We start from the raw sequence: 27,370 nt of genomic DNA on the forward strand, positions 1-27,370 counted from the left end.
CCCTGGTGCTCAATGTCCACACCGCTAAAGAAACAGAGATGTGTTTAGAGACAGAACGGGGCTGTATCAGTGCGGTCCCACGGGGTGGAGTGACAGCTGCCTGCTCACTGCGCCACGGAATCCACCCGCGGCCGGCAGCTCCGCTCGGCCGTTCTCCTCCCGGGCGGGTGTCACAAATCGTGGCATCATCACGGTTACAAGAGAGCTTTTAGACGGTCCAGTCCAACCCTCCACCAGCACCGCCGCTGTGACCCCTAAACCCACATCACCCAGCGCCACATCCCGGCGCCTCTTAAACCCCTCCAGGGGCGGTGACTCCACCACCGCCCTGGGCAGCCGCTGCAATGCCCGACCACCCCGACAGTGAACAGGTTTATCCTAAAATCTGATCTGAATCCTCCAATCTCAGCTCTAGGCCGGTTCTGGTCCCCTCACTGCAGGCACGGCAGAAGAGATGGGCCTCCCCCCACCCCAACCTCACTGCGGGGAGTTTCACAGAGCGCTCCGGTGCCTGCGCCTCCTCGTTCCTGACCGCTCTGCCGGTCCCACCCGCCGCCGCGGGCGGCTGTTGCGGCGGAGGCAGCCCCCCGTTCCCCCGGGCTCCGCGTCCCCGCGCCGGCGGCGCGCTCGGCGCCCCCGGCTGGGCGGCGGGCTGCGGCTCCTCCCGCGGGGCGCGGCGGGGGCGGGCCGGCCCGAGGGGCCATGGCGGGCGGCGGGGCCGCGCTGCGGCGGGCGCTGCTGGGAGCGCGGCGGGCGGCGGGCGGCGCCGGGAGCCCCGCGGCCATGGTGAGGGGCCGGGGGACGGCGCCGGGACGGGGCGTGGGGCGGAGGGGACCCGCGCCGACCGGCCGCGGGCTCGGAGCGGTCCCCGGCCCCGTTCCCGCGGAGCTGGGGGAGTTGGGATTGCTGAGCCTGGAGGAGCCTCGGGGGAGACCTGGTTGCCACCGTTCAGTGCTTGAAGAGGCACGGGGACGGCTGGAGAAGAATTTGGAGACGGGCGTAGAAGGGAAAGGATAAGGGGGAATGGCTTCACACTGACAGAAGGTTAAATGGGATATCGGGAAGAAATTCTTCCCCGTGGGAGTGTAGAGGCCCTGGCAGTGGCTGCTCAGAGAAGCTGTGGCTGCCCCATCCCTGGGAGTGTTCCTCCAGGCTGGATGGGGAATGGAGCAGGCTGGTCTAGTGGAACGTGCCCCATAGCAGGGGATGGCTTTAAGATCCCTTTCAACCCAAATCATTCTGCATTCTCCCCGTGTCCCCCTGCCATCCCACCTCACGGCTGATTATTTTATTTTACACAAAGCTAATAATGAACAGCACGTGCAGGGTTCAACCCTCGCCCCTCAGGCATGAGAGTTCCAATATTTTTTTTTTTTTGTACTTAATGACTGTTTTGCCCGAGCTTCCTCGGAACAAACACTGTCGATCAGTGTGGCAGCCCGCGCACCCACGAGCCCCGGGGCCCTGAGTGTGGGTCGGGGCCAGCACCCCGGGTGTCGGTCAGCATTGGCACCCCGGGGCACAGGACATCTCTGTGCCAGCTGGAAGAGTGGACTTTGTGTTGTGTCCTGCTCGCGGTCTTGGACTTTGCTATCTCCAACAAAAAACAACACCTACCCTCATCATTTTTTGTGCATTTGCAGACTAATTTCATCTCGTGCCACGTAAAACAGTACATTTCAAGACAGCCTTTAGCTTTGGTGATTTTTGTATGTGCTTTAAAAAAAAAAAAAAGAAGAATGTAAGAAATTTATGCCTACGACTGCAGTTATAGCTATGACAAATCTGAAATGTGTGTCCTTGCAAGCCCAGTGTTGTGTTTGAAGTGTAAACAGCGTAAATGAGTTAAGTTTGGCACCTGTAAAACCCATCTCTTGTTACATCTCTGTGTCCCCCTAACACAAACGGCAGCAGTATTGCTGTTAGATGGATTTACTCCATTTGGGGCTTTTACTCCTGTGTTACTGGTGAAAATGTTGCTCCTTGGCCCTCGTGTACCTTAAGGCCTGGCTCCGGTCGCATTAATTGCGTTAATTCCTGCTCTGCTCGGACTCACAGCCCCATCTGGTGGCACCGGGGCTGCCGCTGGAGCAGCGCCTGGCAAAGGTGGAAACTCCAGAGCTGCGGCAGGTCCTCACTGGCCTCCCGTGTCTGAGCGAACCTCTGGAGCAAAACTGCCTTGCTGGAGGATCTCACAGAGCTGGGCCAGCTGCTAAAATAAAGACTAAACCCATCCGCATGTAGCTGTGCTGGGGAGAGAGGTTCTTCCCACTAAAGCATTGCGTTTATCATGAGAGTCTGAGCCCCGTCTCTCAGGATATGCTGTCTAAGGGAGGGCTCATGCTCTTAGTCCCTGCTTTTAGAAAAGGTATTAAACCTCTTCCAAAGGCCCCACGGAATGTTCCTCTGTGTCCGCTCTGGCCTTGTTTGTGGGTCAGCCCTTGATTCAGATATTTAAGCAGAGTGTTAATCTGTCATGTCTGTGCTCCCAAGTGGCAGCAGGAGGACTCCTGTCGCTTCAAGTAAGCCATACTTAAACACGGGTGCCTTGCAGACTCTAGTGCTTTTACCAGTAGCTTCAAACTTTTTGTAATTGTGTCTGCATTGCCATTTTTTTTCTTTTAATTTAGTTGCAAAGCTCTTTGTTCCTTGTAGAACTCCACAGCATGTGCTGTCTTAAAGTCCATTCCCTCTTTCTTAAAATAGTAAAGCACAAAGTAGATAGAGTGCAATCTCCTATTTTTCTTTTCTCTTTTGAAATAGGTTTTTCCTGATACCTTTTAGCCTTGTAATTGTACATTTAGCAAATAATTTAAATCATCCTTTACTTAGCAGACAGAATGGAACATCTGAAAATTTAATGTGATGTTATAGCATCTGGATAATTCAGATGACCAGGGGTACAGGTATGCTGATGTCCATCTTCATTCCTGGGAAAGAGACTCTTGCTTTCCACTAGTTTTGTACAAAAATCACTTGGCTGAACTTACCTGCCCAAACAGAAATGGCAGGGTTTGGCTGGTTTAGGTTAAACCGGTCTGTGAAATTTTAAACAGTAAGAAACTGCACAGTGAATTTTCCACATCCTCACCTTTGCACAATACATAACCACAGTTTAATTGTGTGGTTTTCTTGTTGTTGTACAAAAGAGAACCTCAGCCTCACTTTGTGCCGTGCCTTTATTTTTTTTCCCCTCAATAGTCCTCCCAGTCTCACTGGTTGACGACAGAGGAAAGGAACCAAGTTTTACTGGATCTCAAAGCTTCAGGCTGGTCTGAGCTGGGAGAAAGAGATGCCATCTACAAGGAGTTCAATTTCAAAAATTTTAATCAGGTAATGATTGTTATGTGCCACTTTTAATATAAAGGAAATGTAATTGCTTTAATTTCCATACTATCCTGATGGGAAAATATTTATATTCAGAAGTTTGGGAGTATCCTGGTGGGGCCAAATCCTCTTGGATTTGCCCTGATGAGTTGCTCTCAGATTCTGATCTCATAAGGTGGAGTAAATTAATTCCATTTTGTAGTTGATAAGTAGATTTGTTCTAATATTACAGTTTCTTGATTATCATACTCAGGTCAGGGTCAAGGTTGGTATTGTGGAATCAGACAAAGCAGTATTTGATCCTGAATTTTTTTTTTTTTTGTTACTAGCACTCAAATAAATGCTGGAAATGCATAACTGTTGGGCAGGGGGGATCATTTTTGTCAGGGAAATACGTGAGAAAAATGGGTAAATATTAGGAAGAACAGAAACTTTTGGCAAGTAAGGTGTGGAAAATAGGAACGTTTCACCTTCTAAACATGAAGACAGAGTTCTGCCATATCCTTGATTGAGTTGTAATAGCTGATCTTGCAGTGTCTTTGGCACACAGAGAGCACAGAGTGCTGTTTTGTATTTACCTCACTGAGTTTTTGTTTGGAGACAGGATCCTGAGCCACATCTCACCCTGGCAAAAACTTGTCTCAGACATCATTTACAAACTTGCTTTAGAAATACTGAATTTGTGTTGAGATCCCTGTTCAGCTTCATTCCCTGAAAACTCCCTTCTAAGGAATCATGACATTGCTTAGGAGAAGTCACGTTCCCAGAGCATGCATTTCCTTTCTGTTTTATTTCTGAGGGAGGGGTGAGCTCTTTCTTGGGAGGGAAAGAATTTCCAGGGGTTTGTTGGGATGATGGGTCTCACCGAGCTGGTTCTTTCCCCCACTACAGAGGGACATGGCAGGCTCCAGTTTGGGGATGCTGTGGGTTTGGTGGTGTGTGTAGGGACCAGCAGCTGTGCTCTGAGCTGTTTATTTATATGGCTGTGCCTAAACCCAGAACAAGATTTTAGGAAACCACAGTGGGCTGGATAAACAACAGTTTGTAATGCTGGCCCTTTTTTTTGCCATTTCAGTAGTTGTTACAGTGAGGAAGCCCAGGCAGTAGAGAGAAGGTGGGTGAGGTGAGCTGGCAGAAAGCAAAAGAGAAAACAGCTTCATAAAAATCCAGCTCATTAGCAGGACAGTGCTGGTCCAGGGAGCATGTCCAGAGCCCTGAGTACATTTTTCACCTGAATGTTAATACAGAGCAAATAGAACCAAATGAGATCATTCAGAGGGCAGTGAAGGGGAGAAGCCCATGAGAGGGAGCTCACAGGAAGCCTTGGTGAGATGTGCAGGCAGCTGGGGGCTGTAGCAACCAGGGACGGGATAGAAGTGACCTTTGGAAGAGTGGAGATTTTCTGACTTTGAATATTCATGAAATGGCATCTCTGCCTGGTTATGGTCAAAGTCTTTGTTGGTTCAGCACAACTAGAAATGAAGTTTCCCCCGAAGTTAATTAAAAAGCAGTTTTACCCACTGTAAATGAGTAACTCAGTTTGATCAGATGGATTTAGATCGTCCCTGTCTGCCAGCAGATAGGTGAGGAGACAAATCAGTGTCCTGCGCCAGCAGATATCTGGAAAATGCATTGCTTTGACAAAAACTTCCAAAGTTGTATTTCTTTTTTACAGTGTAGATTTATCTTACAGCATGGATAGATACCCATATGTCTTCCTGATTTGAAGGTGGATGGAGCACATTCCAGTATAGGAAGTTGAGTATATTTAAAGTAGCTTATTGGTAAATGATGAACTATATGTTTATACTTCTAGTACGTGTAGTTGTGGAAGAGCACTTTAAAAAATTGCCACTTGAATTGTTTGGGAAGTATTAGAACAGTGTCTTTCATTCTTAGCTGCTTTCATGGATGTAAGGCAGAAATGAGAGCAGAGGCTGGGAATTGGCTTCAAAATGGAATTTCTGCCCCCGGTTGGGAGAAAAAGCCATGCCAGGTGGGTGCTCTGGGCAGCTCTGGTTGGATAAACTGTAGATGTGAATATCTAAGGGCAGAATTTCACCTGTTGATTTTTATGGGTTTACTGCAGTGTCCCCTTTGCCGTTGTAGAGGGCAAAAATCATTCCTGCTCTTGTAGTCCAGGAGCAGGCTCAACGTGCAGATCCCAAGGGCATTAGATCCTTAGCTGGTATTAGAGAGCAGGTATTTGCCTTTCGATAAGTTGAAGCTGAAAATAAATTTAAATTATGCATGTGTGCTTAATTTTATTAAATTATGCACATATGCTTGTATTTATAATGACTGTTAGTAAATACTGTGTTTACTACAACCCAGGAAACAAATGACAAAAGTGGAGCTATACCTGCCTTGTACTTTGGGAGAATTTAGTCCTGCAGTGAAAAAATGGAACTTGTAGGTACAACTGCTTCCATTTAATGTAATAAATATTCTAGTTACAGGATTGAAAGTGTTTAGTAAAAGTCAAAGGACTGAGAAATGTCATTTCCTCAGTGATCTTCTTGCTGCCATTTTACAGATGGTGTAAAATCAGGTGTGGAAAAAAAATCACCCCCAAAAGTACACACACACATACAAAAAAAAAAAAAAAAAAAGGAAAAAAAAAAAGAAAAAAAAAGTTGAGCTGACATGAAAGGTATTTCAAATTTATGTGTTGCAGATGATATTGGTATGATTAATGTATTCATTGCTATTTTTTTATTGCTTCTTGCAGATAATGTTCATGATGCATGGAAAATTCTGTGGCTTCAAAATCTATGCCAGGTTTACAAAGTCTGTGTATGTCAACAGATGTTAAGAATATAAACACAACTTTTATTATAAAGTTGTGCAAATGTGTAGACATGAGCTTGGTTTTGTATATTATTTTCAGCATGAGAATGAAATGAAACTTCTGTGAAACAAGAAGAGTTATTTAGATTCCTGAAGCTTTCAGGCTGAGATTAGCTCAGTTAAAAGCGATCAGCAGTGAGCTGCCTTTGTAAGGCTGACAAGCTAATGACACTTCTGGCTCAGGGAATTAGTTTGTAACCCAGAATTTAAAAGCACTGGTGGTGTTTGTTAGTCTGAAGATACATTTTCATGAAAATGGGCTTTGGTGGTACAGTTCTCTGAAATAAGCTGGAAACCAGCCTGTGGTTCCTGCTGAAAGCCCTTGGTTGGTTTTGTTGCTCTGCATGCCCACCAAGTACCAGTCCTGGGGGACTGGACAGCACTGGCTGTATGTTTCCATTGTGTGAGGCAGGCTCCTGGTGGGTTTGTGTTCTGCATCTTGTGTAAAATAAAATACAGCAGTGGTGGGGGGAAAAATGCAATTCAGCTGTAAGAGGAGAGTGCTGCCTCCAGAAGAGCTGTGCTGATGGCACCAAGTCCTCCATTCTTCCTTATGCCTTACAATTGCCCTGAGCTATTGCCACTGTGGAGCGGCAGGTAGGCAGTGATGAGTTAAGACTGGGGTCTTTTACCTCCAGGACCCTCGATGGGGTGCACTCACTCAAAGCCCCAGGGCTGAGTCACTTTTCCAAAGGAACATGTGCTTGGCAGAAACTTCTGGCTGTGAGCAAGGTTTTGGAGCACTCCATGGCAAGTCCCAATCCCTGCTATGCATCTAGGTGCTCGTGAACCTCTACAAACCTCACTCACAGCCACATCAGGGAGCTTCTTTGGGGCCTCTCTCCCAGGCTGCAGAGAAGACTGGCTGGTGAGGCTTTCAGGCCATGGTGCAGCATCATGAAGGGATGCTCTCATCCATTCTCAGCTTTGTGCTGCTGAAGCAAAGCGATTTTCTTCCAGTGGAGCAAGTCCTCCGTTTCCAGTCTGCTCAAACAAAATTGGGAATTGAAACAGAAAGTTAATTTATGCCTTCAGATCATGCTGGTAACTTCTCCTGGCATTCCAGGTCAGTTCACCTTGGGAGCAGCGATCCAGAAGAGAGGACAGGCTTGGTTTAAAGATTCATTCCAAGCCCGGTCCTGGGCTGTGAAAGGCTGTGAGTACAGGATGCCAAGTGCTCAGTTTGGGCCCTGTATCCAGCTGCTCACTTTCCCTGAATTTGCAGAACATCTTAGCTCTGAGACTTTCATGTCTCTTGTCAAACTTGGTTGGATTTGACCAGAGGGTTTAAGGGGCAACTGCCTGTGTGATTGCGTTTCCGTAGGTAATCACGCCAAGGCAGCAAATGCAGTTAGGAAATTACAAAGGTGGGCAAGTTTGCTGATGGTCAGGTTCAGAATTTACAGCTGCTTTCTTTTATAGGGTAAGTTTTTAATTAAGTTTGTTTTAGGGAAAAAAAAAAAGGAAAAAAAGATCGTGTAGGAAGTCTTCGTAAGACCTCTAACGTCATTTTCTAAAATGACAGGAAATCAAATGCTCTAAGAGTTTTAAAGCTATTTCAGGTACATTTTTTGTCTTTTGGGGCAAGAGGGTGGAGGTAGAAGATGAGCCTGAGTAGAGGGGATGGTACAGAAGTGCTGTGCACTAAGAGTAGAGGCACATGTGTCTCAGTGCAATTTGTGTCGTGGGTTTTGAGAACATATTTAAAGGCGTGCAAAAAGTCTAGGAGTATTAAATAACTTATTATTCTCACTTTGCATTTCCTTTCCAGATTTGTTATCTCTCTTGGTTGGAATCTGGGAGGAAAAAATCACACAGACCATGTTATGGTACATGCCTTTTTTTTCCCCTCCTGGTGATGCTGATTTTTTTTCCCCCTTTGGCTGTAGGGAGACATGCTCAGATTTGTCCCTTTAAATTGATGATCCTTGTTGTATGATCCCAGTTACACATTTTTAATTTGGTAGGATATGCAATGCATACTCTTGATTTCTTTTGATGGCAGTACTTGGTGGCAGTGCCTTAAATATTATCTGGGTCTGTCCTTCCTTTTTCGACTCCTGGCACGTTGCTTTTTTTTTTACATTCATCAAAGGTTGGAAAATTTGGTTTTATACATATAGGCAGTGTATTTTGTTGCCACTTTATGTGCTTAATCTTTTGGCTGTTTGTCTGAAATACGTCCATGCCTTTTATGTATTGAAAACATTATATCTTTTAACTTACAGTCTGCAGAGTTAAAATGAACTTTATGGTAAATATTCAGTTGTGGATCACATCTCCAGCTTTTTATATGCCACAGCGGTCTTGTGGGTTTTTTTCTTCTCCATTGTCTGATAGTGAGGTCATTTTCAGTCCTCTTGAGATATTTTATTCCCAGCCAGATGCAGGCCATATATTAAAAGTAGCACCTGTGGCTAATATCACAGCAGCTTACCATAAATTTACATGGTAACTAGGATTATATCTGTCAAGACTGTTAAAAAATGTCTAGTTTTAATTTGATTTCCAGTATTGAAGGAGCTCTCCAACATTTTGCTTCATAACTATATTTTAAAAGTTAAAGTCACTCCATTGTTAAGTTTTATAGCACTCCCAGTGCCCATTAAGTTGATTTGTTAAATGGGGGTCAGAATAAAGCAAGTTGGCTACAGGAGGATCGGAAACCAACCCATTTGTGACAAATTTAGTCCTCGCGTGTGAATCTTCTCGGAGCCCGGGGAGTGATTGGATTCAGGTGCAGCCTGTGTCAGTTGTGTTTAACCTCAAAGCCTGAGCAGCCTCAGCCCAACTGTCACTTCTGCTAATCGAAAGTTGGACCCATTTTCATACATTTGGGGGGGAATTGCTATTTTTAATGTAGTATTGCTCTGCCAGCTCCTTCTGCTAGAGTTTTGCATTTGATTGCCTGTCGACTAAAAATAAATTATTTTTTTATCCAGCTAGGTAGGTGCTGGTTTTCATATAGACTTTCTGAAACTGCTTCATTTTCCATTATCCTTTGAGTCCTCTCCCATATGCTGTGATTTGTGCACCTGCAAAGTTATGAAAGTATTTCTGTTGGTAGTTATGTTGTTCACTAACTTCCTAGCGTTTATGAATACAATAACCGATATATAATAAATCAGAATTATTTATGAGTGGGTTTACAGAGTTGGGAATATCTTTGTATTGAAAATAATGAATTTTGGGCGTATTTGCCTGTTGACATTTTCTTTTATTAGAAACTGATAGTGAAGTTTCTGGGACTGGAAGAGGTTAACCTGCAGGCTGAAACACAGTCAATGAACTACATCAAGTGTCTCAGAGCAAAGCACAGTAAAAAGATATGATTCCTGGATGGTCACACCTTCCTTGAGTTTATTCTTGGGATTGACTGAGTAAATAGGAGTCTCGCCTCCGAGTCGGCAGGTCAGGGTACAGCTGTGGGACCTGGAAATGATCCACCTGCCCACCACTGCCCGTGGGACAAAGGTAGTGCAGGGTCTGGGGGAGTGAAATCAGAGGTTCCAGGGAGATGGCTTGTTTGGAACCTTATGATTCTCCTTCCTTGGCCTTGGAGAAGGAGGAGATGACACTGGAGCTGTGGTCAGCGTGTCCTGTGTCCAGTGATGCTTCCAGTTAGTTGGCAGTCAGTGGTGAGAAGTTGCGCAAAGCTTGGAGGTCTGTAGTGGTGGAAATGTGTGATCTGATTGTGTCTAAGAAGAAATTAAATCCTTGGAGCTGGGAGTTGGGAAATAAGGTATTTATTTTCTTCTCACAACCATCATGGCTTGCTGTGTACAAACCCATAGAATCCTAGAATGGTTTGGGTTGGAAGAGATCCCAAAGCTCATCACATTCTGAGCCCCTGCCATGGTCTGGGACACCTTCCACTATCCCAGTTTACTCCAAGCCCCATCCAACCTGGCCTTGGACACTTCCAGGGATGGGGCAGCCACAGCTTCTCTGGGCAACCTGTGCCAGGGCCTCAGCACCCTCACAGGGAGGAATTTCATTCCAGCATCCAGTCTAACACTGCCCTCTGTCAGTCTGAAGCCATTTCCCCTTGTTCTGTTACTCCCATGGCCTTGGAAGAAGTCCCTCCTCATCTCTCCTGTAGCTCCTTCAGGTGATGGTTCCTCTTTGTGCTGTTGAATATCCTGTCTCCTCTTTGCTAGGGCCTATGTGTGCAGATGCCACCACCCTTGTGTCTCACCTGCCTGTGACAAGTGCTGTTATGGTACCCATGGCACCATTATAATTTCATTGTGGCACTGCCAGTGGTGTCAGGCCACCAGGGTTATTTAAAATGTCACAATATTAATCATATTTAAATAAAAATAGTGATCTTCCTGTTGAAGACTCTCGAGTCATCATGTGTCCTTCATCTCCATCATGCAAATGTCCCATCCTGGTTTTGGTAGCATCCGTTTTGTTTTGGTTTGGTTTTTTTGTTGTTATTGTTGGGGGTTTTTTTTTCTTTTTTTTGGTGACTTAACTGTAATTTGGCATATTCATTTTCTTGATGAGCTAAGTAATATTTCTCCCTAGAATAAACCATTATTTTATTGTTTATAATTATTGCGGTGTGGTGTTTCTAATTGCTGAGTTTCCCCCCTCAGTAGACCTGTTGTATCTCCTTTTATGCACTCCACTGCTTAAAATCTGCCCAGTTGACCTTTGGGCTGCTCTCCAGTTGACTCCAATACAAATGGTTTTCTTAACAGATGGATTTATTATCACTCAAGTAAAAATTATTACAGCATTTGTCTTATGCTTGTTGCATGCATCGATCTGAAAATGCAAAAGAAATTATTTGTCAAAATGCCTATTGGATCTCACAAGCTGTCTTGTAGATTTGTAGCAAAAGAAAAGTTTCTCTGTTTTTTTTTCAGCTGCACAGATTGAGTGTTTCAATTAAACAGAACAGATAATGTTCTATCAGCCATATGGCCAGTGCTCAAAGAGACAAATGGGAGCAAGTCAGTCTAATTTTAGCTTCAGTTTGGGCACTTTCCATGATAAAACACCTTTGGAAAATGAATGGAAAATTCAGTGGGTTTGAATTCAGTTGAATAGCTTCATTTGGGAAAATGCAAGTATGACTGCCTCTTTTGAAGAAGATGGTCACTCAGATGAATGTTTTTATCTTTTCAGTTAAGGAAAACTGGTTTCTTGAAACTCCTTTATGCAGTAAAATTTATTTTTATGGGGGCACTGGAATGATGCTGGTTAAATGCAATCCTGGTTGTTTAACCTTCTGCATCCCCTTGCTTTTGGAGCAACGCCTGCCTGCGGTTTCAAACTGTAAATTGCCTTTAGCACCAGCAGCTCTCACTTTCTCATACTCCCACAAAGGAGCGACACGCTTTGGGATATTATCCTCTGCAGCCGTAATTAAAAGTGGACTCCGGCTGGCAGAATAAACTAAAATAAAAACTCCAACGCCCCTATTTCAAAATGAACCATTACTCACCAAAAGCACATCAAACCCACTTAGCGGACATCCGTTAATCCCGCCGTGAGCCGGTTCAGGCTTTAATGCACACTGTTTTACACGTTAAGGGGTTTGAAGTCGCGGGCCGGCGCTGACCTTTCGCATCTGCTCCTCTCGCAGTAGGAATCTCCGCTCGCCGCTCCCCGTCAGCCCGGATTAGCGTGACGAAGTGCAGCTCTTCTGCTGGCTGCAATTTCGGGTTTTGATCAGAATTATTTCTTTCACAAACAATCACGTTTGGCTAAAACGTTACATCTGCTCTGAAAAGCCACTGGCAGGGCCGTCGTTTATCAGGGCGAGGCGAGTGGAGGTTTTTCAGCCCGCTTTTATAGAGCTGCAAACCCACTTTGCGTGGCTTTTTTGGGGAGAGCTTCCTTTCTTCCTCTTCCCCTTGCCCTTTATTCCTTTAGTTTTGTTCGGCTGAGATGAAAAGTCATTTTGGACAAACACGAAGCTGGCTGTGATGTCCTGGAGGGGTTTGGAGGGAGCACAGTGATGAGTGGGAAGCCCTGTGCTGAGTCAGCACTGCACTGTTGGGTTTATTTATTGCTAAGGATGCTTTGAAGGAAAATGTTATTTATTCCTTGGATCAGAGGAAAAAGTCCTGATTACATGATCTACTGTGATTTTCCTCGGACTGGGGTGCGAATAACAGCAGACAGTTAAATATATCTCTGGGTATGTCCAAGGTGTCTCTGATTGAGGGAACATTTACTCTGTCTTTAAATGGCTGGGTGCTTGTAGTGAGCAAAAATACTGTGAACTGTACAGTTGGGTTTATGCACACATCTTTGTAATGCCCAATCCAACAAAAAACCCAGGAGTTGTACAAAGGGTTTCCCTTTGTGGTGTGCTCATATGGATTTCTGAAAGAAATTCGGTGTTCACTGGAGGACTCAGAGTTATTATTTGCCTCCCGTCCTGAGCCTATATCTCTGTTTCCAGATGGACCAATATACAAGCAGTGTGGGTTGCCCAGAGAAACCTTTGTGTTCTAGTGAAAAAAAAAAAACCAACAAACAACCAACAAAAACCCCATAGAACCTCTCAAAATATTGCTCACTGAACATACTCTGTCACTTGCAGGCATGTGCTTGGAGCATAAGAAGGGGTCAGAAGACAGTGGATAATGTTAAGTGCAGTTGAGTACCTGAACTGTTGGCAGTTAGATGAGCCTTGTCCTAGTAACACAGCTTAGTGTAGCTGCTTTCATCCTTTTCTCTCCAGCCGTTCTTCCAAAGAGCAGAGACAGGAGATGAAGCTGAGGTCAAGGTGACCTGGAGATCCCAGAGGGAACAGTGGGCATGGCAAACCAGGCAAGGGACCCAAGGGTGCAGAGCTTGAAGGATGCCCCATCTTGTCTGGGAAAATTCTTGTCCTTCTCTTTCTTCCCCAAGTGATCTGTTGTTTCTAGACTTGAAACGTCTTGTTTGCAAAACAACATTTGAATTTTATGGTGCAATATAAATTAGCAGCCTCCCAGTGCCGGCCCAAGTCTCCTGAGTTCAGTGCCCCTCTGTATTGTCTAAACTGTTCTATAAAAGGTGTCCAAACATTAAAACTTGTTCTGACAGTACAGTAGGACATCTTCAGCAGTTCAGTTGAGTGAAATGATTCCCTGACTGGATCTGCAGTAAATGGTCCTTAGTTTGCTTTATTGCAAATCTCTAGATCTTTTTAGCTTCTGGCTTGGCCAAGAGAATGATGGGAAAACCTGTCCAAATTCTTCACATCTCCATCATGTTTTCTCTGTTGCATGTTTGAATTGCTGAACTTATCTTTAAAAAAAACAAACTAAACCAAAAAAGCTGACAGGATAGTGGAAGATGGTCATGAGACCAACATCTTCTCTTAATCCATCATAAAGCAAAGCCTTTCTAACCACTCTTTGATGTGTTCTTAGGATCATAAATGGCAGAGATTTAGAGGATTATCGGAGGCAGGATATGATTGCCCTTGGATGCTCAGCAGAGATGTTGGATATTAAACTGATAGTATGTGTAATCTTGGCCAAAAGACCAAGGAGAATTTTGTCTGAGCATCCCTGTGTTATCAACAGCATGGATGGCATGTGAACTTCACTTTCATGTCTACAGAATGAAATCATTCCTTTGCATATGAGTAAAAAAAAAATTGGGGAAAATTGCAGAATATTTTGTTCTGCTACAGTCAGATCTGTTTCATCCAAAATGTAACGTGATGGGATAATGAACTCCTCTCTTCTTCTACACCATACCTGCACTCTTTAAAAGTCAGAGGGTTTGAGAAACTTTTAGAAGTGGAACATTCACTTAAATTAATTGTGATTTGCTCTGGTTTATGATACCTTTGTGTCATGGGCTGGCACTGTGCTGGTGAGGATGATTGATTGCCCTTTGCCTTAGAAGAGGGCTCAGGTGCCTGAATTCAGAAGGTTGGAACTGGGGACTCCTTGCACCTTGTTACTACTTTATTTTTATTGTGGTTTGTGTGATGGCTTTATTACAGTACAGCCAGGGCTTTAATTTACTGGACCAAACGCTAGTTTTTACAAGTCAAATTATCATTGTTCTTTCAGTTGTGCGGCCAAGAGAGTTTATTATTTTAAGTGCCTGATTACTTTAGCAGGTGCTCAGTTAATGGGGACTTCACTGTGTTATTTCATGTTTTTAGGTAGGGTGCAAAAAGCTCATTTTAAAATGTCATGTTTCTTGAAATAGCTATTTTATTTGGTGCAAACGTCCTAAGGGCAACCTTTATATTCCATTTTTTAACACAAAGCACACAAAAATGGCTTGGGAGGTGGAGAGCTGCATTGTGATTATGACGTGGCTGAAGAATTTCTTCCATATTCTCGTTCAGTCTTGAAACCTGGGATTATTTCCCTCTTTTTTTTTTCTGGAAAATGTAATTTAGAGATCTGCAATTTTTAATAAATACAATTATGTTTAATAGTCTATGTTTATAAATGCTGAGGGACCTGGGGGAAAAAAGGAAAAATAAAAGCATTTATTTTCTATATATTGATATGAAATGATGCATTACAAATACCACATGACCTAGTTCCAGATGTGTTGGGACTTAGGGTATCTACTTATTTTGCAGTAGTTCTTATGGGCAACTATCATTATTTTTATCTACCTATAAACGAATGTATTTTGTAATATGGTTGCATTGGCACTGAAACTTCTATCACTTCCAGAAAGTTTTTATGCTGCCTTAAGACATCTCCACGTTTTCTCACTTCTACTCCCTCAGGTCTATAAATCTTTCTGGTGGAACAGGTGATTAGTTTTGGTGTGAAGTCTGTTTATTGAATCACCAAAAATATGATCTGTGTTCTGTTCATGAAAGCCAATCTTGGAAAGGGCAATCACTTACCCTATCCTCAGCATGGAGGCTGCTGGAAGAGTAAAGATGTAATGAAGAAGAAGGTAATATGTGTAACATTTCGTGTTTTGTTATTATCAGTAAGAGAAAGAAGGCCTAAATTCAGTAGTTGTTAAAATCCTGATATAAATAAGCGTAGAAAAGATCAGGTTGAAGTTTGTTGTGCAGATTGCACACAAGGGTTTTTTACATACTTAATGAGTTTGAGAGGAGGAGGAGGGGGAGAGCAAAGCAAGGAGCAGGATTTAATGCAGTGGCTGAGTGCTCTCTGCCTTCCTCAAAGTCCCTCTCCTTGCACTGATCCATGTCCATTGACCACAGCAAACTAATTGAATTTGCTTTTCAGACTGGTTGAATCTCAGATGGGGCAGGTGACACTTGCATCTGCTTTATGACCGTTAGTGGTTTTAAGGTGGAAGAGGGTAGATTTAGATTGGATATAGAAGGAAGTTTTTCCCTGTGAGGGTGGTGAGGCCCTGGCACAGGTTGCCCAGAAAAGCTGTGAATACCCCATCCTTGGAGTGTTTGAGACCAGGTTGGATGGGGCTTGGAGCAACCTGGGATAGTGGAAGATGTTCCTGCCTGTGGCAGGGGATTAGAACTTGATGGGGTTTAAAGTGCCTTCCAGCCCAGACCGTTCTGTCCTTCTGATTCTGTGATGTCACAGCTTAGATTTAGGTCACTGCTGAGCTGAGAAGATGAACTGTTGAACTGCGATCCCTTTGGAGAGCTGCATCTCAAACACTGTCAGAACTGTGTTGTGTCTAGTGCTGCACTGGGTCTAGAGGGTACTGAGTGAGTGCAGACTTCCCTTTGCCACAAGTGGCGTGGGCTTTTACTGGGACAGCGTTCCCGAAATTTCTTTCTGTCATCTCCTGCGGCTCTTGGCACTGTGCCGGTACCTGTGTGAGAAACGTCCCCATCGAGGCAAGGCTGTGCCTCCCAGCTCTGCTCCTCTCTGCCTCCAGTTATTCTCCACGTTCTTCAAATTGGTAAATCATATGACAATAAACAGAAATACTCTCAGTGAAGAGAGAAGGGGAAACTGTTGTTTATCTGGTCAGGTGGTTTAGATTAGCAGTGATGCTGGTCTGTATTATGTTACTTTAAATCATAGTGTCCCAACAGGACATAAATTATGAAGATTGTTACAGTATGTTTCATCCAATGTAAGATCAACAAATTGGAATAATTTTTTTAATAGGAAAATCAGTGCTTTGGCAAGGTTATTGTTGAAGAATTTAACTTGAGCTTTGCTTGCATTATTTCTTAATATATAAAAACTATTTGCATAATGTACGAAGTATAAACATTTTTAGAATCAAAGGCAAGAATGCCTTTTCCAAGATTACATAGAGTGGCAAACTACTTCGAATAGATCAGTGTTTGTGCTTTTGCTGTCAGAAATGTTTGATATAGAACTGGCAAGCTGGTTTCTTCACTGACATAATTGTAAACAAGTGTTGGGAGACAGAAACAGCGTTCTTTGGAGAACATGGTGTAAAGGTTTGCACGTTCTCCGCTGCACATCTAACAGAGCACTGTTCACAGCTGCAATAGGAATATAAATAGGTAACTTTTTTAGAGTGTAAAGCAGCATTGCACTTTTGTGTAAAGGATGTATGCAGGTAAGTATGGGGGATGCGAGTGGTCAGCTCTGGATTTTCAAAGAACATTGTAAATGCAGAAAAGCATTGACAATTCAGTTGGAAATTGGAGTTGTGGGGGTTTTTACAGTTTCAGATATTGCTATGAAGACAGAAATGGCATCTCAGTCCCTGCCAGAGTGTCTAGTATTATTCTTCCATCCTTTCGCCTCAATAGTATCCTTCAGAGTTAAGAGCACTGCTTTCCCCAGTCACAAGTGATGCTGTGGAACAGGAGGGCTGCCTCTGTTCAATATTTTGCTGCTCAAGCTATTAAAGAGGAGAAAACCAAATTTCTACCAGTGGTTCATCAGGTGTTCTTCACCTTCAGACCCTGTTGGCTACCCATGCCAGTGTGGGGTAGAATGGAGAGAGTAGGGAATTGTAGGCACAATGCCTAATTTGCCTTGTCCATGCCTTGAAGCCTCATCAGGGAGATGTGGGACAGGAGCAACCTGAGTTTAGCTCTATTTCGGTGCATGGTTATTTGCATTCTTAATTACTGTCCCACTGTTCATGGATTGATGTTAAAAAGGGGGGCAGCAATGAGAAGATGTTCCCCTAACTTATGTTGTATATGAATCCAGACACAGACAAAAAAAAAGGAGGAAAATATCTAACGCCATGTGGATCCTGCATCCCTGAGGACGGTTCAGGCAGATTGATGATGCCAACAGGGAAGAATCCAAATTTGGCACATGGTTTTGGGAATGAATACGTGTCTTTCTGGGCTGCCATCACCTTCCTAAATACTAGTTAGATTCCTCTTTTTTTGTGGTTTAACTATGTTGTCATTTTCAGATAAAGAGTGTAGCTTTGTGACGTGATTTATGCATATTTATACAACAAAAGTATTTAGTGATGGAGTAAATAGAATCAAAATAAAACAAATCAAATATTTTCCTGAGAGCACAAGAGAAAATGTCGTGAGAGCCCTCGTGACTAGCAGCTAATCCTGACTTACAATATCTTGACTTTAAAGGGCTTTTTCCTTTTATCTGCTGGCTTGTAGCTCACTGTTAGGTAGTAATGTCAGCTGAATATGTGAAAGCTTTTGGAGTTTGGGAGTGAGCCTTAATGGTTGATTTTATTGTTACAAGTGTCAAACTGCTAAGGAGAATACGTGCTGTACCTTGGGTACTTTCTACTCAGGTGAGTGGAGAGAGCAAAAGTGTGAGGTGTAGTCATCTCCTGTGTGACAGCGTCACTGTAACCTGAGTAATTTATTAATTTCCCACTGATAAATGGTACAGATGCAGCCTGGGTGGCGGGGGAAGGGAAGACAGGTAGCCCTCGCACTGCAGAAGGTCAGGGTTAATGCTACCTCCAGCGTTATAATGACAGATGGGAGGCAGGAACCTTAATGTACTTGTGATTAGCACATGCTTTCCTTGGCTGGGCATCCAGAGGATTTAAGAAGCCCGAGTGCGCACTTCATTTTAAAACAAACAAACAAAAAGTGTGCATGGTTATACTGTTGAGCCTTTCAGCTGTTTTGCTTAAATATCTCCACTTGGAGTCAAGTACTGTCAGCTGCTTTCTCCTGGAGATGCACGGGGGTGATCCATCACGGGGGACTTGCGGTGGGTGATGTATGAGCGCAGCGCAACGACCTGTGAGCCTTTGATGTGTAACTCATCAAGATAATGTTGGCAAGCATTGTACAAAAGCAGCGTGTTTAAAAAGTATTAAGATGAATGGATTCCTTGCTTAAGAAGTGTGAAAGGAAGAAAAATAGCAGATTAGCTCCGGGATCCCGCAGTTCTCCCAGAGCTGTGCAGCGCTGTGTGGAGCAGAGGGGTGGATGGAATTTCATCTTTTCCTCCCACGTCTGACAGCAAAGTGTCTGGCCCCTGGTTTTCCCATTCTCAGGCAACAAAAGTAACATTAAGTCTTATTTTGTGATAGTGGATTATATCAGTTTCAAGAGCAGCTTGACCAGTCACGAAACATTATGAGATAGCTGAATTGTTTTAAAGTTTACCTTGGGGTTTTTTCACTTTTTTTAGGTTAGCTTGTTTTTCTAAGAGTAGCCCTGATTTTTATCTCATGGAGACATATTAGGGCTGCTAGTATTTAAGAAACATTTTAGATGTTATGACTGAAACACTGTTTCAGTTTTTAGTTCCTTCTTTCACGATCTTGAAAGACACGGAGGGAAGAGCTGTACCAGCGCACCCAAGGCATCTTGTCCATGCAGGATTGCATCACTCCTTGCTTATATTGCTCCTCATGGTTTGTTGCTGGGACTCTGCCCTCTGCCACCCCTTGGGTGGTGTGATCTACTTATGTGGAGTTCCCTGAATGTCTGGATACTATTTTAGCCCAAATGTCCTAAAAGGGTTAAGTTAAAAATGTGTCTAATATGCCTATTACTGAAAAACCAGAGTACTTCATAATATTTACTTCATAGAAGTCTCTTTTAATACTTCTTTATGGCTTCTAGAAAATGCACAAAACCTTTCCTTCTCCCGTCTTTTTATTTTTGAGGGAAAAATCAGAAAAAGTTCTTGTCTGGGGCCAAGGGACTGCAGATCCGTGTTATTAACAGAGTGAAAGTCAGGACTCTGTTGGCTCTCACTGTCATGAGTGAAGTGGTTGTCCCATTTTCATCAAGAAATGTGTGATGGTCTGATAAACTCTGCCCATCAGTGCAGTCTTGACAATGATCTTGCACTGCAGACTGCATAATAATTTTCATTATTTTTAATTAAAGTTGAAGAAGTGCAGACTCCTGCTCAAATTAAGGTAGGTTGTGTTGCCGGAATGCGGTAATTACTTTAATTGATCACAAGATAGTTTCCTTGATCACCAATTAGACCAAATTACCGATCAAGTTTCAAGACGTGAAGAAATGTCCAAACTGATTTTGTGTAATAATGTTTTCATATCTAATCAAACCTAAAGATCTTTTCCTTCCAGAGCCAGTTGTATTTTCCCAAAGAAAGGTTAAGGCTCTGCAAATATAAAGGTGATTAATAAACAATAGCGTTCCAATTCATTTAATTAGCAAAGGAAGTATTTAAGACCTTAATGGAGATTGTGTTGGTGAAATTGCTCAGTAGAACCATAGCTCATTTTTTTTAGTGAGAGATACATTCTGTGTGTAATGGAAGTAAACTAAAATGCAAGGGGTAGGTTGCTGTGGGTAATGTGCAATGAGGGAGAACGTCTCCAAGCAGAGCAGGGCATGCACGAAGGCGGGCAGGCTTTGTCCTGCACTGTGACACTGGATTGCCCTGTTTGGGACAGTTGCAGGCAGCTGGAGCAACAAGCAGCAGGATGTGTCCTGCGAAGAGTCCTCTGTGCTGGAATTTATCCCTTTTCATGAATTGGACAGCCTCAAGCTGAACAGTCTTAGGTAGGATGAACAGTTTTGTGGCTGATGTCCATTTTATCCAGCTGGAGACTCTACTCTCTGCGGGGAAGAGGCACTGGGATGTCATCTTGGTACACTGACTGGGGGGATTTGGTGGTCTGCTGATGAGGAGGATTTGTCTGAAGTGTAGAGGAAGGTATATAGAGCAAATTAATTTTTTAGACTCATTTGCTTGTGTAATTCTCTCTGTGTGCTTTCATTGGAGCAATGATTATTGTCTCACCATCAGTGACTTTGCAGTGTGACCGGGGTCTGTACATGGACGGGTGAGTTCCTGGGATGAACAGACACCAACAGAGCATACACAAAACTGCTAAGGGGTTTTATAAATTTATTTTTATTTTTCCCCTTGCTATTTGTTTCTGTACGGGCACTTTGGTTGCAGATACATCACAGTTTTAAACTTTGGAGGATATACCTGTGTATAAAGTGCTTGTTGGGAATAGCATTCTTATTAAGATAACAGGCACTCTAAAAACATTTAAATCAACACTATTAATGGTGAAGTTTTTCTAAATCATTGCTAACATCTGATGCACAACTTGCAGCTTTCTACTTCAAAGCATGCTGCTGAAACATGGGCAAATTTTTAAAAGTAATTGTTCACTCAAAGTAAAACTAAACCGAGCGAGAGCTTCAAGGGAAGTTAGATTCTTCTGAATTTTGGAAAGCTCTTGGGTCAAAGAAAAAAAGCTTTTTAATTGCTGACAGTTTGGTGATTTCCAAATGACAAACCTCATTGGAATGATTTTCTCTGATTATAACGTTTGCATTCATTTGACTGGCGAAGCAACCAACAAAGTCATTCTTCATCCAGGCACCGATTCTTTTTTTCCCCTTAAAGGTTTTTGCAATTTGTGAGAGGGAAAAAGACTTGAAACTATTATCAACCATTATATGTTATTCATTGACCACATGTTTGTTTGAAATGGCCATCGCTTGGTGGAATGTGGGCTATATGCATTCTCTTCCATAAATTAGCACTAAAAACCTACCTAAATCAGGTATGGTTTTGTGTAGCTTGTATTATAATCTGAACCAGACTGTAATGTGGATGTTCCTCCAGGTTTGCATGTTAATTCAGGTCCTGAACCCGATGGATGGAGCTGGGCATGAACAAAGCCTGCTGCCTGCATCCTGCTCACGCTCCCAGGCCCGTCGGGCCCCACCGCGTAATCACAGTCCTGATTTGCATGGACGTTCTGATTTTCTTTATAATGCAGTGATTTGCTCCTAAGTATTTTGGCAAGGGCCTGCTATTATTTTCCTTTTGAGCCTATGATAAAACCTGCGTCCTGGGGGAGCATGTAGGGACAGAGAACTGGAAAACCTGTTTTAACTCATTTAAAGGGAAAATATGTTTCATAAAGCAGAGGGGCAGGCCCACCTGCTGCCTTTTTCTTCCCAGTGAAATAAATAGCAAAACGGTTAAATAGAGGGATGTGCTTCTGGAAGCAGTGTTGGTCATACTGTGGCATGGTGCTTAATTAGAAGTGGCACATTTCTAAGATGCAGTAGGGGATGGGGGACTTGGGATGGATATTTAAAATCCCTGCTGATGCCAGAGGTAAAATCATTGCTGTCATGCAATAGCTTTGAGTCCTGGGCTGAGTCACATTGAGCAGGGTGATTTACCAGGGTCTGCAGGGGATCATTTCAGCCATACTGGGAAATGCACCAGTGGCATGAGAAGTTCAAATGCCTCTTTACCACACACAAACCCAAGGTGCAGCCACCTAGAGCATCTTGAGGAGATTTTGAGATTGTGGAGTGAACCTTGCCAATCCTGGCAGGTGGAGTATTTTCCTCTTTGCTCTCTCTTTCCCTAGGCTTTTGGATTTATGACACGTGTTGCTCTACAAGCAGAGAAGATGAATCACCACCCAGAATGGTTTAATGTCTACAGCAAGGTAACATGTTTAGTATGTTCACCAGCCCTAGTTACTCACACAGCAGGGGAGTTAAGGAGACCAAACCACCAACCCATTCTCTCTGCCTTTATTTGTAGCTTGTCTACAAGGTGAGGGAATGTGTAGTGTCTCTATAAAGAGATACTGAGATTTGCAGTGGTGAGGAATCAAGAATGAAGCTCTTTGCGCCTGCTGCCAGCTGTATGGTTGGGGCCTGTGGCTTCACTTCTCTGGCTGAGATCTAAAAATAAAACAGAAGCCTTTAAACTCTTATTTAGCCAACCTGAATAAATTACTGTTTTAAAACTACTCACCAGCTCTCATTCCTGTCTGTGCAGCAAGTCAGGAACTCAGCGGTGTAGGGTAGCAGACTGTTGGTACCTAAATGGGAGCCTGGCAGTCTCAATTTAGATTTGATTTGTTAAAAATTGTAGGCTCCTATGTCTCAACATAGCAGCTTATAAAATTTGTTTATAATATTACCTAACTGATGGTGGTCTCATATTTACAAGGGTTACAAGGATTACTGCAACCCTCGAATGAAAGGTGCTGTGTGAAGGGAGAAATTATTGCTCTCCCTTCAGTTTTATTTTCTAATACTTCTCATTGCATTGTATCACATTGTTTGTCGTAGCATTTAGTGAATATATGACAATCCCACTAAAAATATACCAAAAGAAAGGACATGATGACAAGGAGCCTGTAGCTCAGACCACCACCCCCAGGGCAGGACATCCCAGCTCTCTCTGCAGCTGAAGCTCCCAGCAGAGACTCTTCCTCACCAGCCCTTCCTCTTCCCTGTTCAAGGGACATTAAATGATCACTGGAAAAAAAACCTGATCACCCACTCTTCCTGATTTTCTTGGATTTCTAGAATATTCAGAATTTGTCTATTTTTTTTTTTTCCTTTTCAGTGTTCCCAAAATCTCAGTCAAAGGCAAGACTAAATAATGCCCAACTTGTCATCTGGCTCATTCTAAACTGACCTGTGATGCAGCTGTGTCACCAAGACTTTTTTTTTTTTTTTCATTAATCTGCAGCAAGCTTAAGAATTTTTTTACCTTTGGGATGCTGATTCTTAACAAAATGTGAGCCCCTGACCCAGCTCTTGGCAGCTTTGTCACTAGCCTGGGTTCTCCATGAAACTGATGCATGGAATTTAAATGTAAAGAGTGAATGATTCAATCAGACACCTCTTCTTGGATGAAGCCCAAGACTGCAAAGCCTGTGTTATTCTGCAGAGGGGCTCATCTGGTGAGATTCAAGCTCTGTAAAGCCTCCTCACCTACAGCGTCTTCTGGTTTACACGAGCAGGGAGGGTCCAGCTTGGTGCTTGCCAGGAGCACCGAGTAAAACCCACTCACTATGGAGACACATGGCATTTCCAAAGAACTGCTGTGCAGCCTAGGTGTGGGAGACCAAAATGCCTTTGTAACCTCTTTCTTTTCCTTTGTGACAGGTTCAGATAACTCTGATTTCCCACGACTGCGGTGGGCTGACCAAGAGAGACGTGAAGCTGGCTCAGTTTATTGACAAAGCTGCTGCCTCGGTTTAACCAGGATGTAAATAGCTTTAATACAGTGTCCACCTATATTTTGTGTTTAATTGGGATCCCTCTTTCCTTGTAATTCTGATTTCCAAAACCCATAGAGGGAAGTGACTGAGCTTTCCTGACCTTCAATACCTTAGTCTTGAGACCCCTTTGGATGTGTGTGCTTGTCCTTTCCCATTGCTGGCTCTGCAGGAGGATGTAGTAGATAAACCAGCAATAAATAAGTTTTGAACAATCCCTTTTTAGAAACTAAACTGAGCTGGGATAAAACCAGGAGCCCAATCAAACCATGTGTGTTGCTGTTCCCCGAGCCCACAGGGACCGGTGGCAGCTGCCGTATGAGCTTCCCCCATGCCCAGCCACTTCCCTCCTATAGATTTGTACAGCTCTGTGCTTCAGTGTAAGAGCAGCCTGGCCAGGTCAGTCCCCTCTGGCGTGGTACCATCATCTCTGCCAGTGACCAGTGACAAGTGCAGGGACACTGGAGAGAGCAGTCCAAGCTGCTGCTGAGGTGTCCTTGGAGTTACAGCTCAACTGGCAGGAACAGCTGTATCCAGAGTTGCTGCTTGGGAGCCTTTCCCTGTCTGAGAGTATAGAATCACATAACCACGGAGTGGTTTGGGTCGGAAGGAACCTTAAAGCTCATCTCGTTTCAACCCCCTGCTGTGGGAAGGGTCACCTTCCACTGGACAGTGTGCTCCAGGCCCCGTCCAGGCTGGCTTGGACACTCCCAAGTGCAGGGCTGGATCTTGGAGTTGCTGAAAACTTTAGCGTAAATCCAAAGAAGTCCCGGTGAGCTCCCAGCTCCCACACCTTCAAATGAAGCATGTGTTTAAGTGCTTGGCCAGGTTAGTGCTCAGCACCCCGCAGGATTGAGCCCCTGTTGGTGTTGTTATGCTCCAGTACCTGCTGGATCAGGCGGGGGCTGGCTTGGCCAAGTGCCCGGAGCCCTGGCCAGGGCTGCCGGGGGTGAAGAAAGTGGCATTAGCAGCATTCGTGCTAAGCTGGGCTTGACTGAAGCTATGCTCACCCACTTTTTCTTTTTTTTCCATAGCTAGAATTACTCGTTGCAAACGTTGTTGCAGGAGTTGCAGATCCCACTGACAATGTTCAAAATAATTTCTTCCGTGGTTTGAATGTCTTTGTTTTCATCCTATGATCCTCCCCGAGACAGATTTCCAGTGCCGGCAGGGAGATTTCAGGCCGCTTAAAGCTAGCAGGAGGGTCTCTCCCCCTGCAGTCGCCCTGCTGAGTGTCCCCAGCGTGCTCTGTCATGCCCCACCAGCAGCTCCGGCTGCGGCGCTCCCGGGAGATTGACACCTCCGAAATGCCGGAGTGCATTGCTCAGATGACACCGGCGGCACAGCCACCAGCTACCGAGAAATGAGAGGCACGAGTGCCAAAATCTATATCGGGGATACGTGCGAAGTGTGTGGTCTCTCTCGGATATTTTGGGATGCGAAATGCCATGAGCTGCCACCCAAGTGACGCTGTCGATAAAATGAGAAAGATATTTTTTGTAAATCCTTAGCAAACACACCATCACGTGCTAATTGGTCACACACAGGAAGCAAGATGTTGGGGTTTATTGTCAGTAACCCTGCTTGGGATATCAAGTTAATACCTAAAAAGACCCAGATTCAGACTACGTGCTCTGCCGTTCTTTTCTCACAAGTGCCTTTCCCCAGTGAAGTGGAGGATTTCCCTGATATGGTTTGGAAATGGTCACTGTTGTGGAGAGCTAATAAAACTAAAACAACCGGGCTGTGATGTCTCCTCGTACTGGTGGGGAAGTGAAATGAGCTTCACCCAAAGTTTTGACAACATCTCTAATGAACTGTGAAAAGTCTGTTATTCAGAACTGATATATAATGCGTGGGCTTGCTTTGAATAAAACCAATAAAATCAAATTCCTCCTTTGTAATTTGTTTCTTTATTATTGTACATATGTGACAAAGCTGTTTAGTTTGAAGATAAATTTAAGATAAATAATATTTAGTTACTGGGAGGTCTTTGGTTTAAAATATTGATATTTATTTACATACTCTGAGGAAAAAAATCCCCATCAACTAATTCAGCTCAGAGAGCTGCACTGTCTGGCTATGACACAAAGCTGTGCTGGGGGTGTTGAGAATCCTGACCAGCAAAGAGGCAAAAATACTCAGGAATGAGAAGGACTGCTTTGAAATGCTTCGAGTTTTATGGTCAGTGCTTGTTTAGCCATAATTTTAGTCATTTAGCCATACTGTAGTCATTTCTTGATAACTTCTGGGGCATCCCACAGACCTGTAAGCAAGGTGAGCATTGCTGTGAAATGTAAATAATAATATAAAAATAAGACAATGGGGAAGGAATGCACAGTCTGCCTGAGCTGGAACTTCGCAGCAAATTTGGACAGCAAGGATTTAGCGGTAGGTGCTGGTTTGAGGCCAGAAAACTCAGCCTAAGGCTCCTTTTGAGAAGAGCATAATTGCTCTGCTCTGAGCAAAAGTAGCCAGCGTACAAGGTTTGGGCCTTTCCCAGGTGGTGGCATCACTGGAGCTGTGCTGCTCTGTGAAGACAGGGCTCAAGCAGCTGCCAAAAATGCACCTTCCTCTGCTGTGCTGGCTTGTCCTCTGGGGCGGCTTGGTACCTGCTCCTCAAGAGCCCACGAAGTTGCACCCCAAGGCAGAGTGTTGCTGCTCCTGCAGTCACCTTTCCCTGCTCGCTTCTAGGTTCAGATCACCAAGCCACCAGGTTAAATATTCCCCAGGAGTGTTAGGGGGTTTTTTTGCTTTGAGGCTGATTGTGGCTTGAAATATTTGGACAATCCATCAGAAGCAGCCTTCTTGCCAGCAACGTCCCTGTGCTGAGACTGATAAAACTTCATGTGTCACCCCCACCAACCTAGACCATGTGTATGGGAAACACTGTCCCTGGGAGACCCTCCAGTGGTGCTCTGTGGCCACAGGAAATTAAAAAGCAAAATCTCGAGGCTGAGAGAGCAGAGCAGAAGAGATGCCTGCAGTGTGCTGTGTGCTGGGATCACTGCTCAGCTCCTGCCAGGCTGTAGATCAGACCTTCACAGCACCAGCTCTGGAACGGGGCCAGAGAATAATCCTTTTCTTTCCCCATAATGGGAGCTCAGGTGCAGTAAACTGCAAAAACCATACTGGAATGAGAGGCAGTGGCATCAGATGGGCTATGGGGCTCTGGGAATGGGGTCCCACAGCTCTGCAGGAACACATCAGAAAGCAAAAATTTGTAAGTTGTGGCTCAGTCACAGCATTCCTCCTGCCCTTCCTCCTCCTGGCTGCCCAGACTGGTGCTGGAGTGGCTGAAGAAGAGGTGGGTTTTCTTTTAATTAACCTCTCTCACCTCGGACAGTTTGAACATGAGAAGGCTGACAAGGACATGCCCTCACCCAGCCAGCTCTCCAGGCTGGAAGGATAGATTGATGTGGTTACTCTTAACGTGTCCTTGACACATCACTGGCTCCAAGATGGGGCTGGAGGGACCACAGCATCCCTTGGGACATGTCTGGGCTGCTGTGCATTGCTGCCTCTTCATTGGCCTTGTCTGGAGCCTTGGGGGTTCAGCAGAGTAAAACTACAGGATGGATCTCATTGGAATTTTTGGTTTATGGCTCAGTGCAAGGTCAGGGGTGCAGCATCCATGGATTTGGATGATGAGCACAATTCCTGGGTTTGCCCCGTCCCTGCTCCAGCACAGTCTTTGTGCTGTCTTGTAGCCTGCCAGGTCCTCAGCCCTGCTTTGCCTTTCCCTCCTCTCAGGGGCTTTTCAATCCTGCAAAAAACAACTTTGAAAGCTCTGCACTTTCCACAGCTTCTTCTAGGTATGTGCATTTCCTCTGGCCCT

The 27,370-nt window shown here is 44.2% G+C and overlaps 1 protein-coding gene across 2 annotated transcripts; it reads left to right on the forward strand.

Moving 5' to 3' along the window:
* Nucleotides 1–696: 696 nt before the first annotated feature.
* Nucleotides 697–25,422, forward strand: PCBD2 (pterin-4 alpha-carbinolamine dehydratase 2). 2 transcript variants are annotated; one of them, XM_066197159.1, is made up of 5 exons: nucleotides 697–786; nucleotides 3,202–3,333; nucleotides 5,437–5,529; nucleotides 21,880–21,960; nucleotides 23,420–25,422. In XM_066197159.1, the coding sequence occupies exons 1-5, from the start codon at nucleotides 703–705 to the stop codon at nucleotides 23,513–23,515; spliced, it is 486 nt and encodes a 161-aa protein (XP_066053256.1). In that variant the 5' UTR covers nucleotides 697–702; the 3' UTR covers nucleotides 23,516–25,422. The 2 variants fall into 2 exon arrangements, with proteins under 2 accessions (XP_066053256.1, XP_066053255.1); XM_066197158.1 differs by lacking the exon at nucleotides 5,437–5,529.
* Nucleotides 25,423–27,370: the final 1,948 nt, after the last annotated feature.

This window comes from Chamaea fasciata, unplaced genomic scaffold (assembly GCF_029207755.1).
Source record: "Chamaea fasciata isolate MVZ Bird 193981 ecotype frontalis unplaced genomic scaffold, bChaFas1.0.hap1 SCAF_15, whole genome shotgun sequence".
Taxonomy (NCBI): domain Eukaryota; kingdom Metazoa; phylum Chordata; class Aves; order Passeriformes; family Sylviidae; genus Chamaea; species Chamaea fasciata.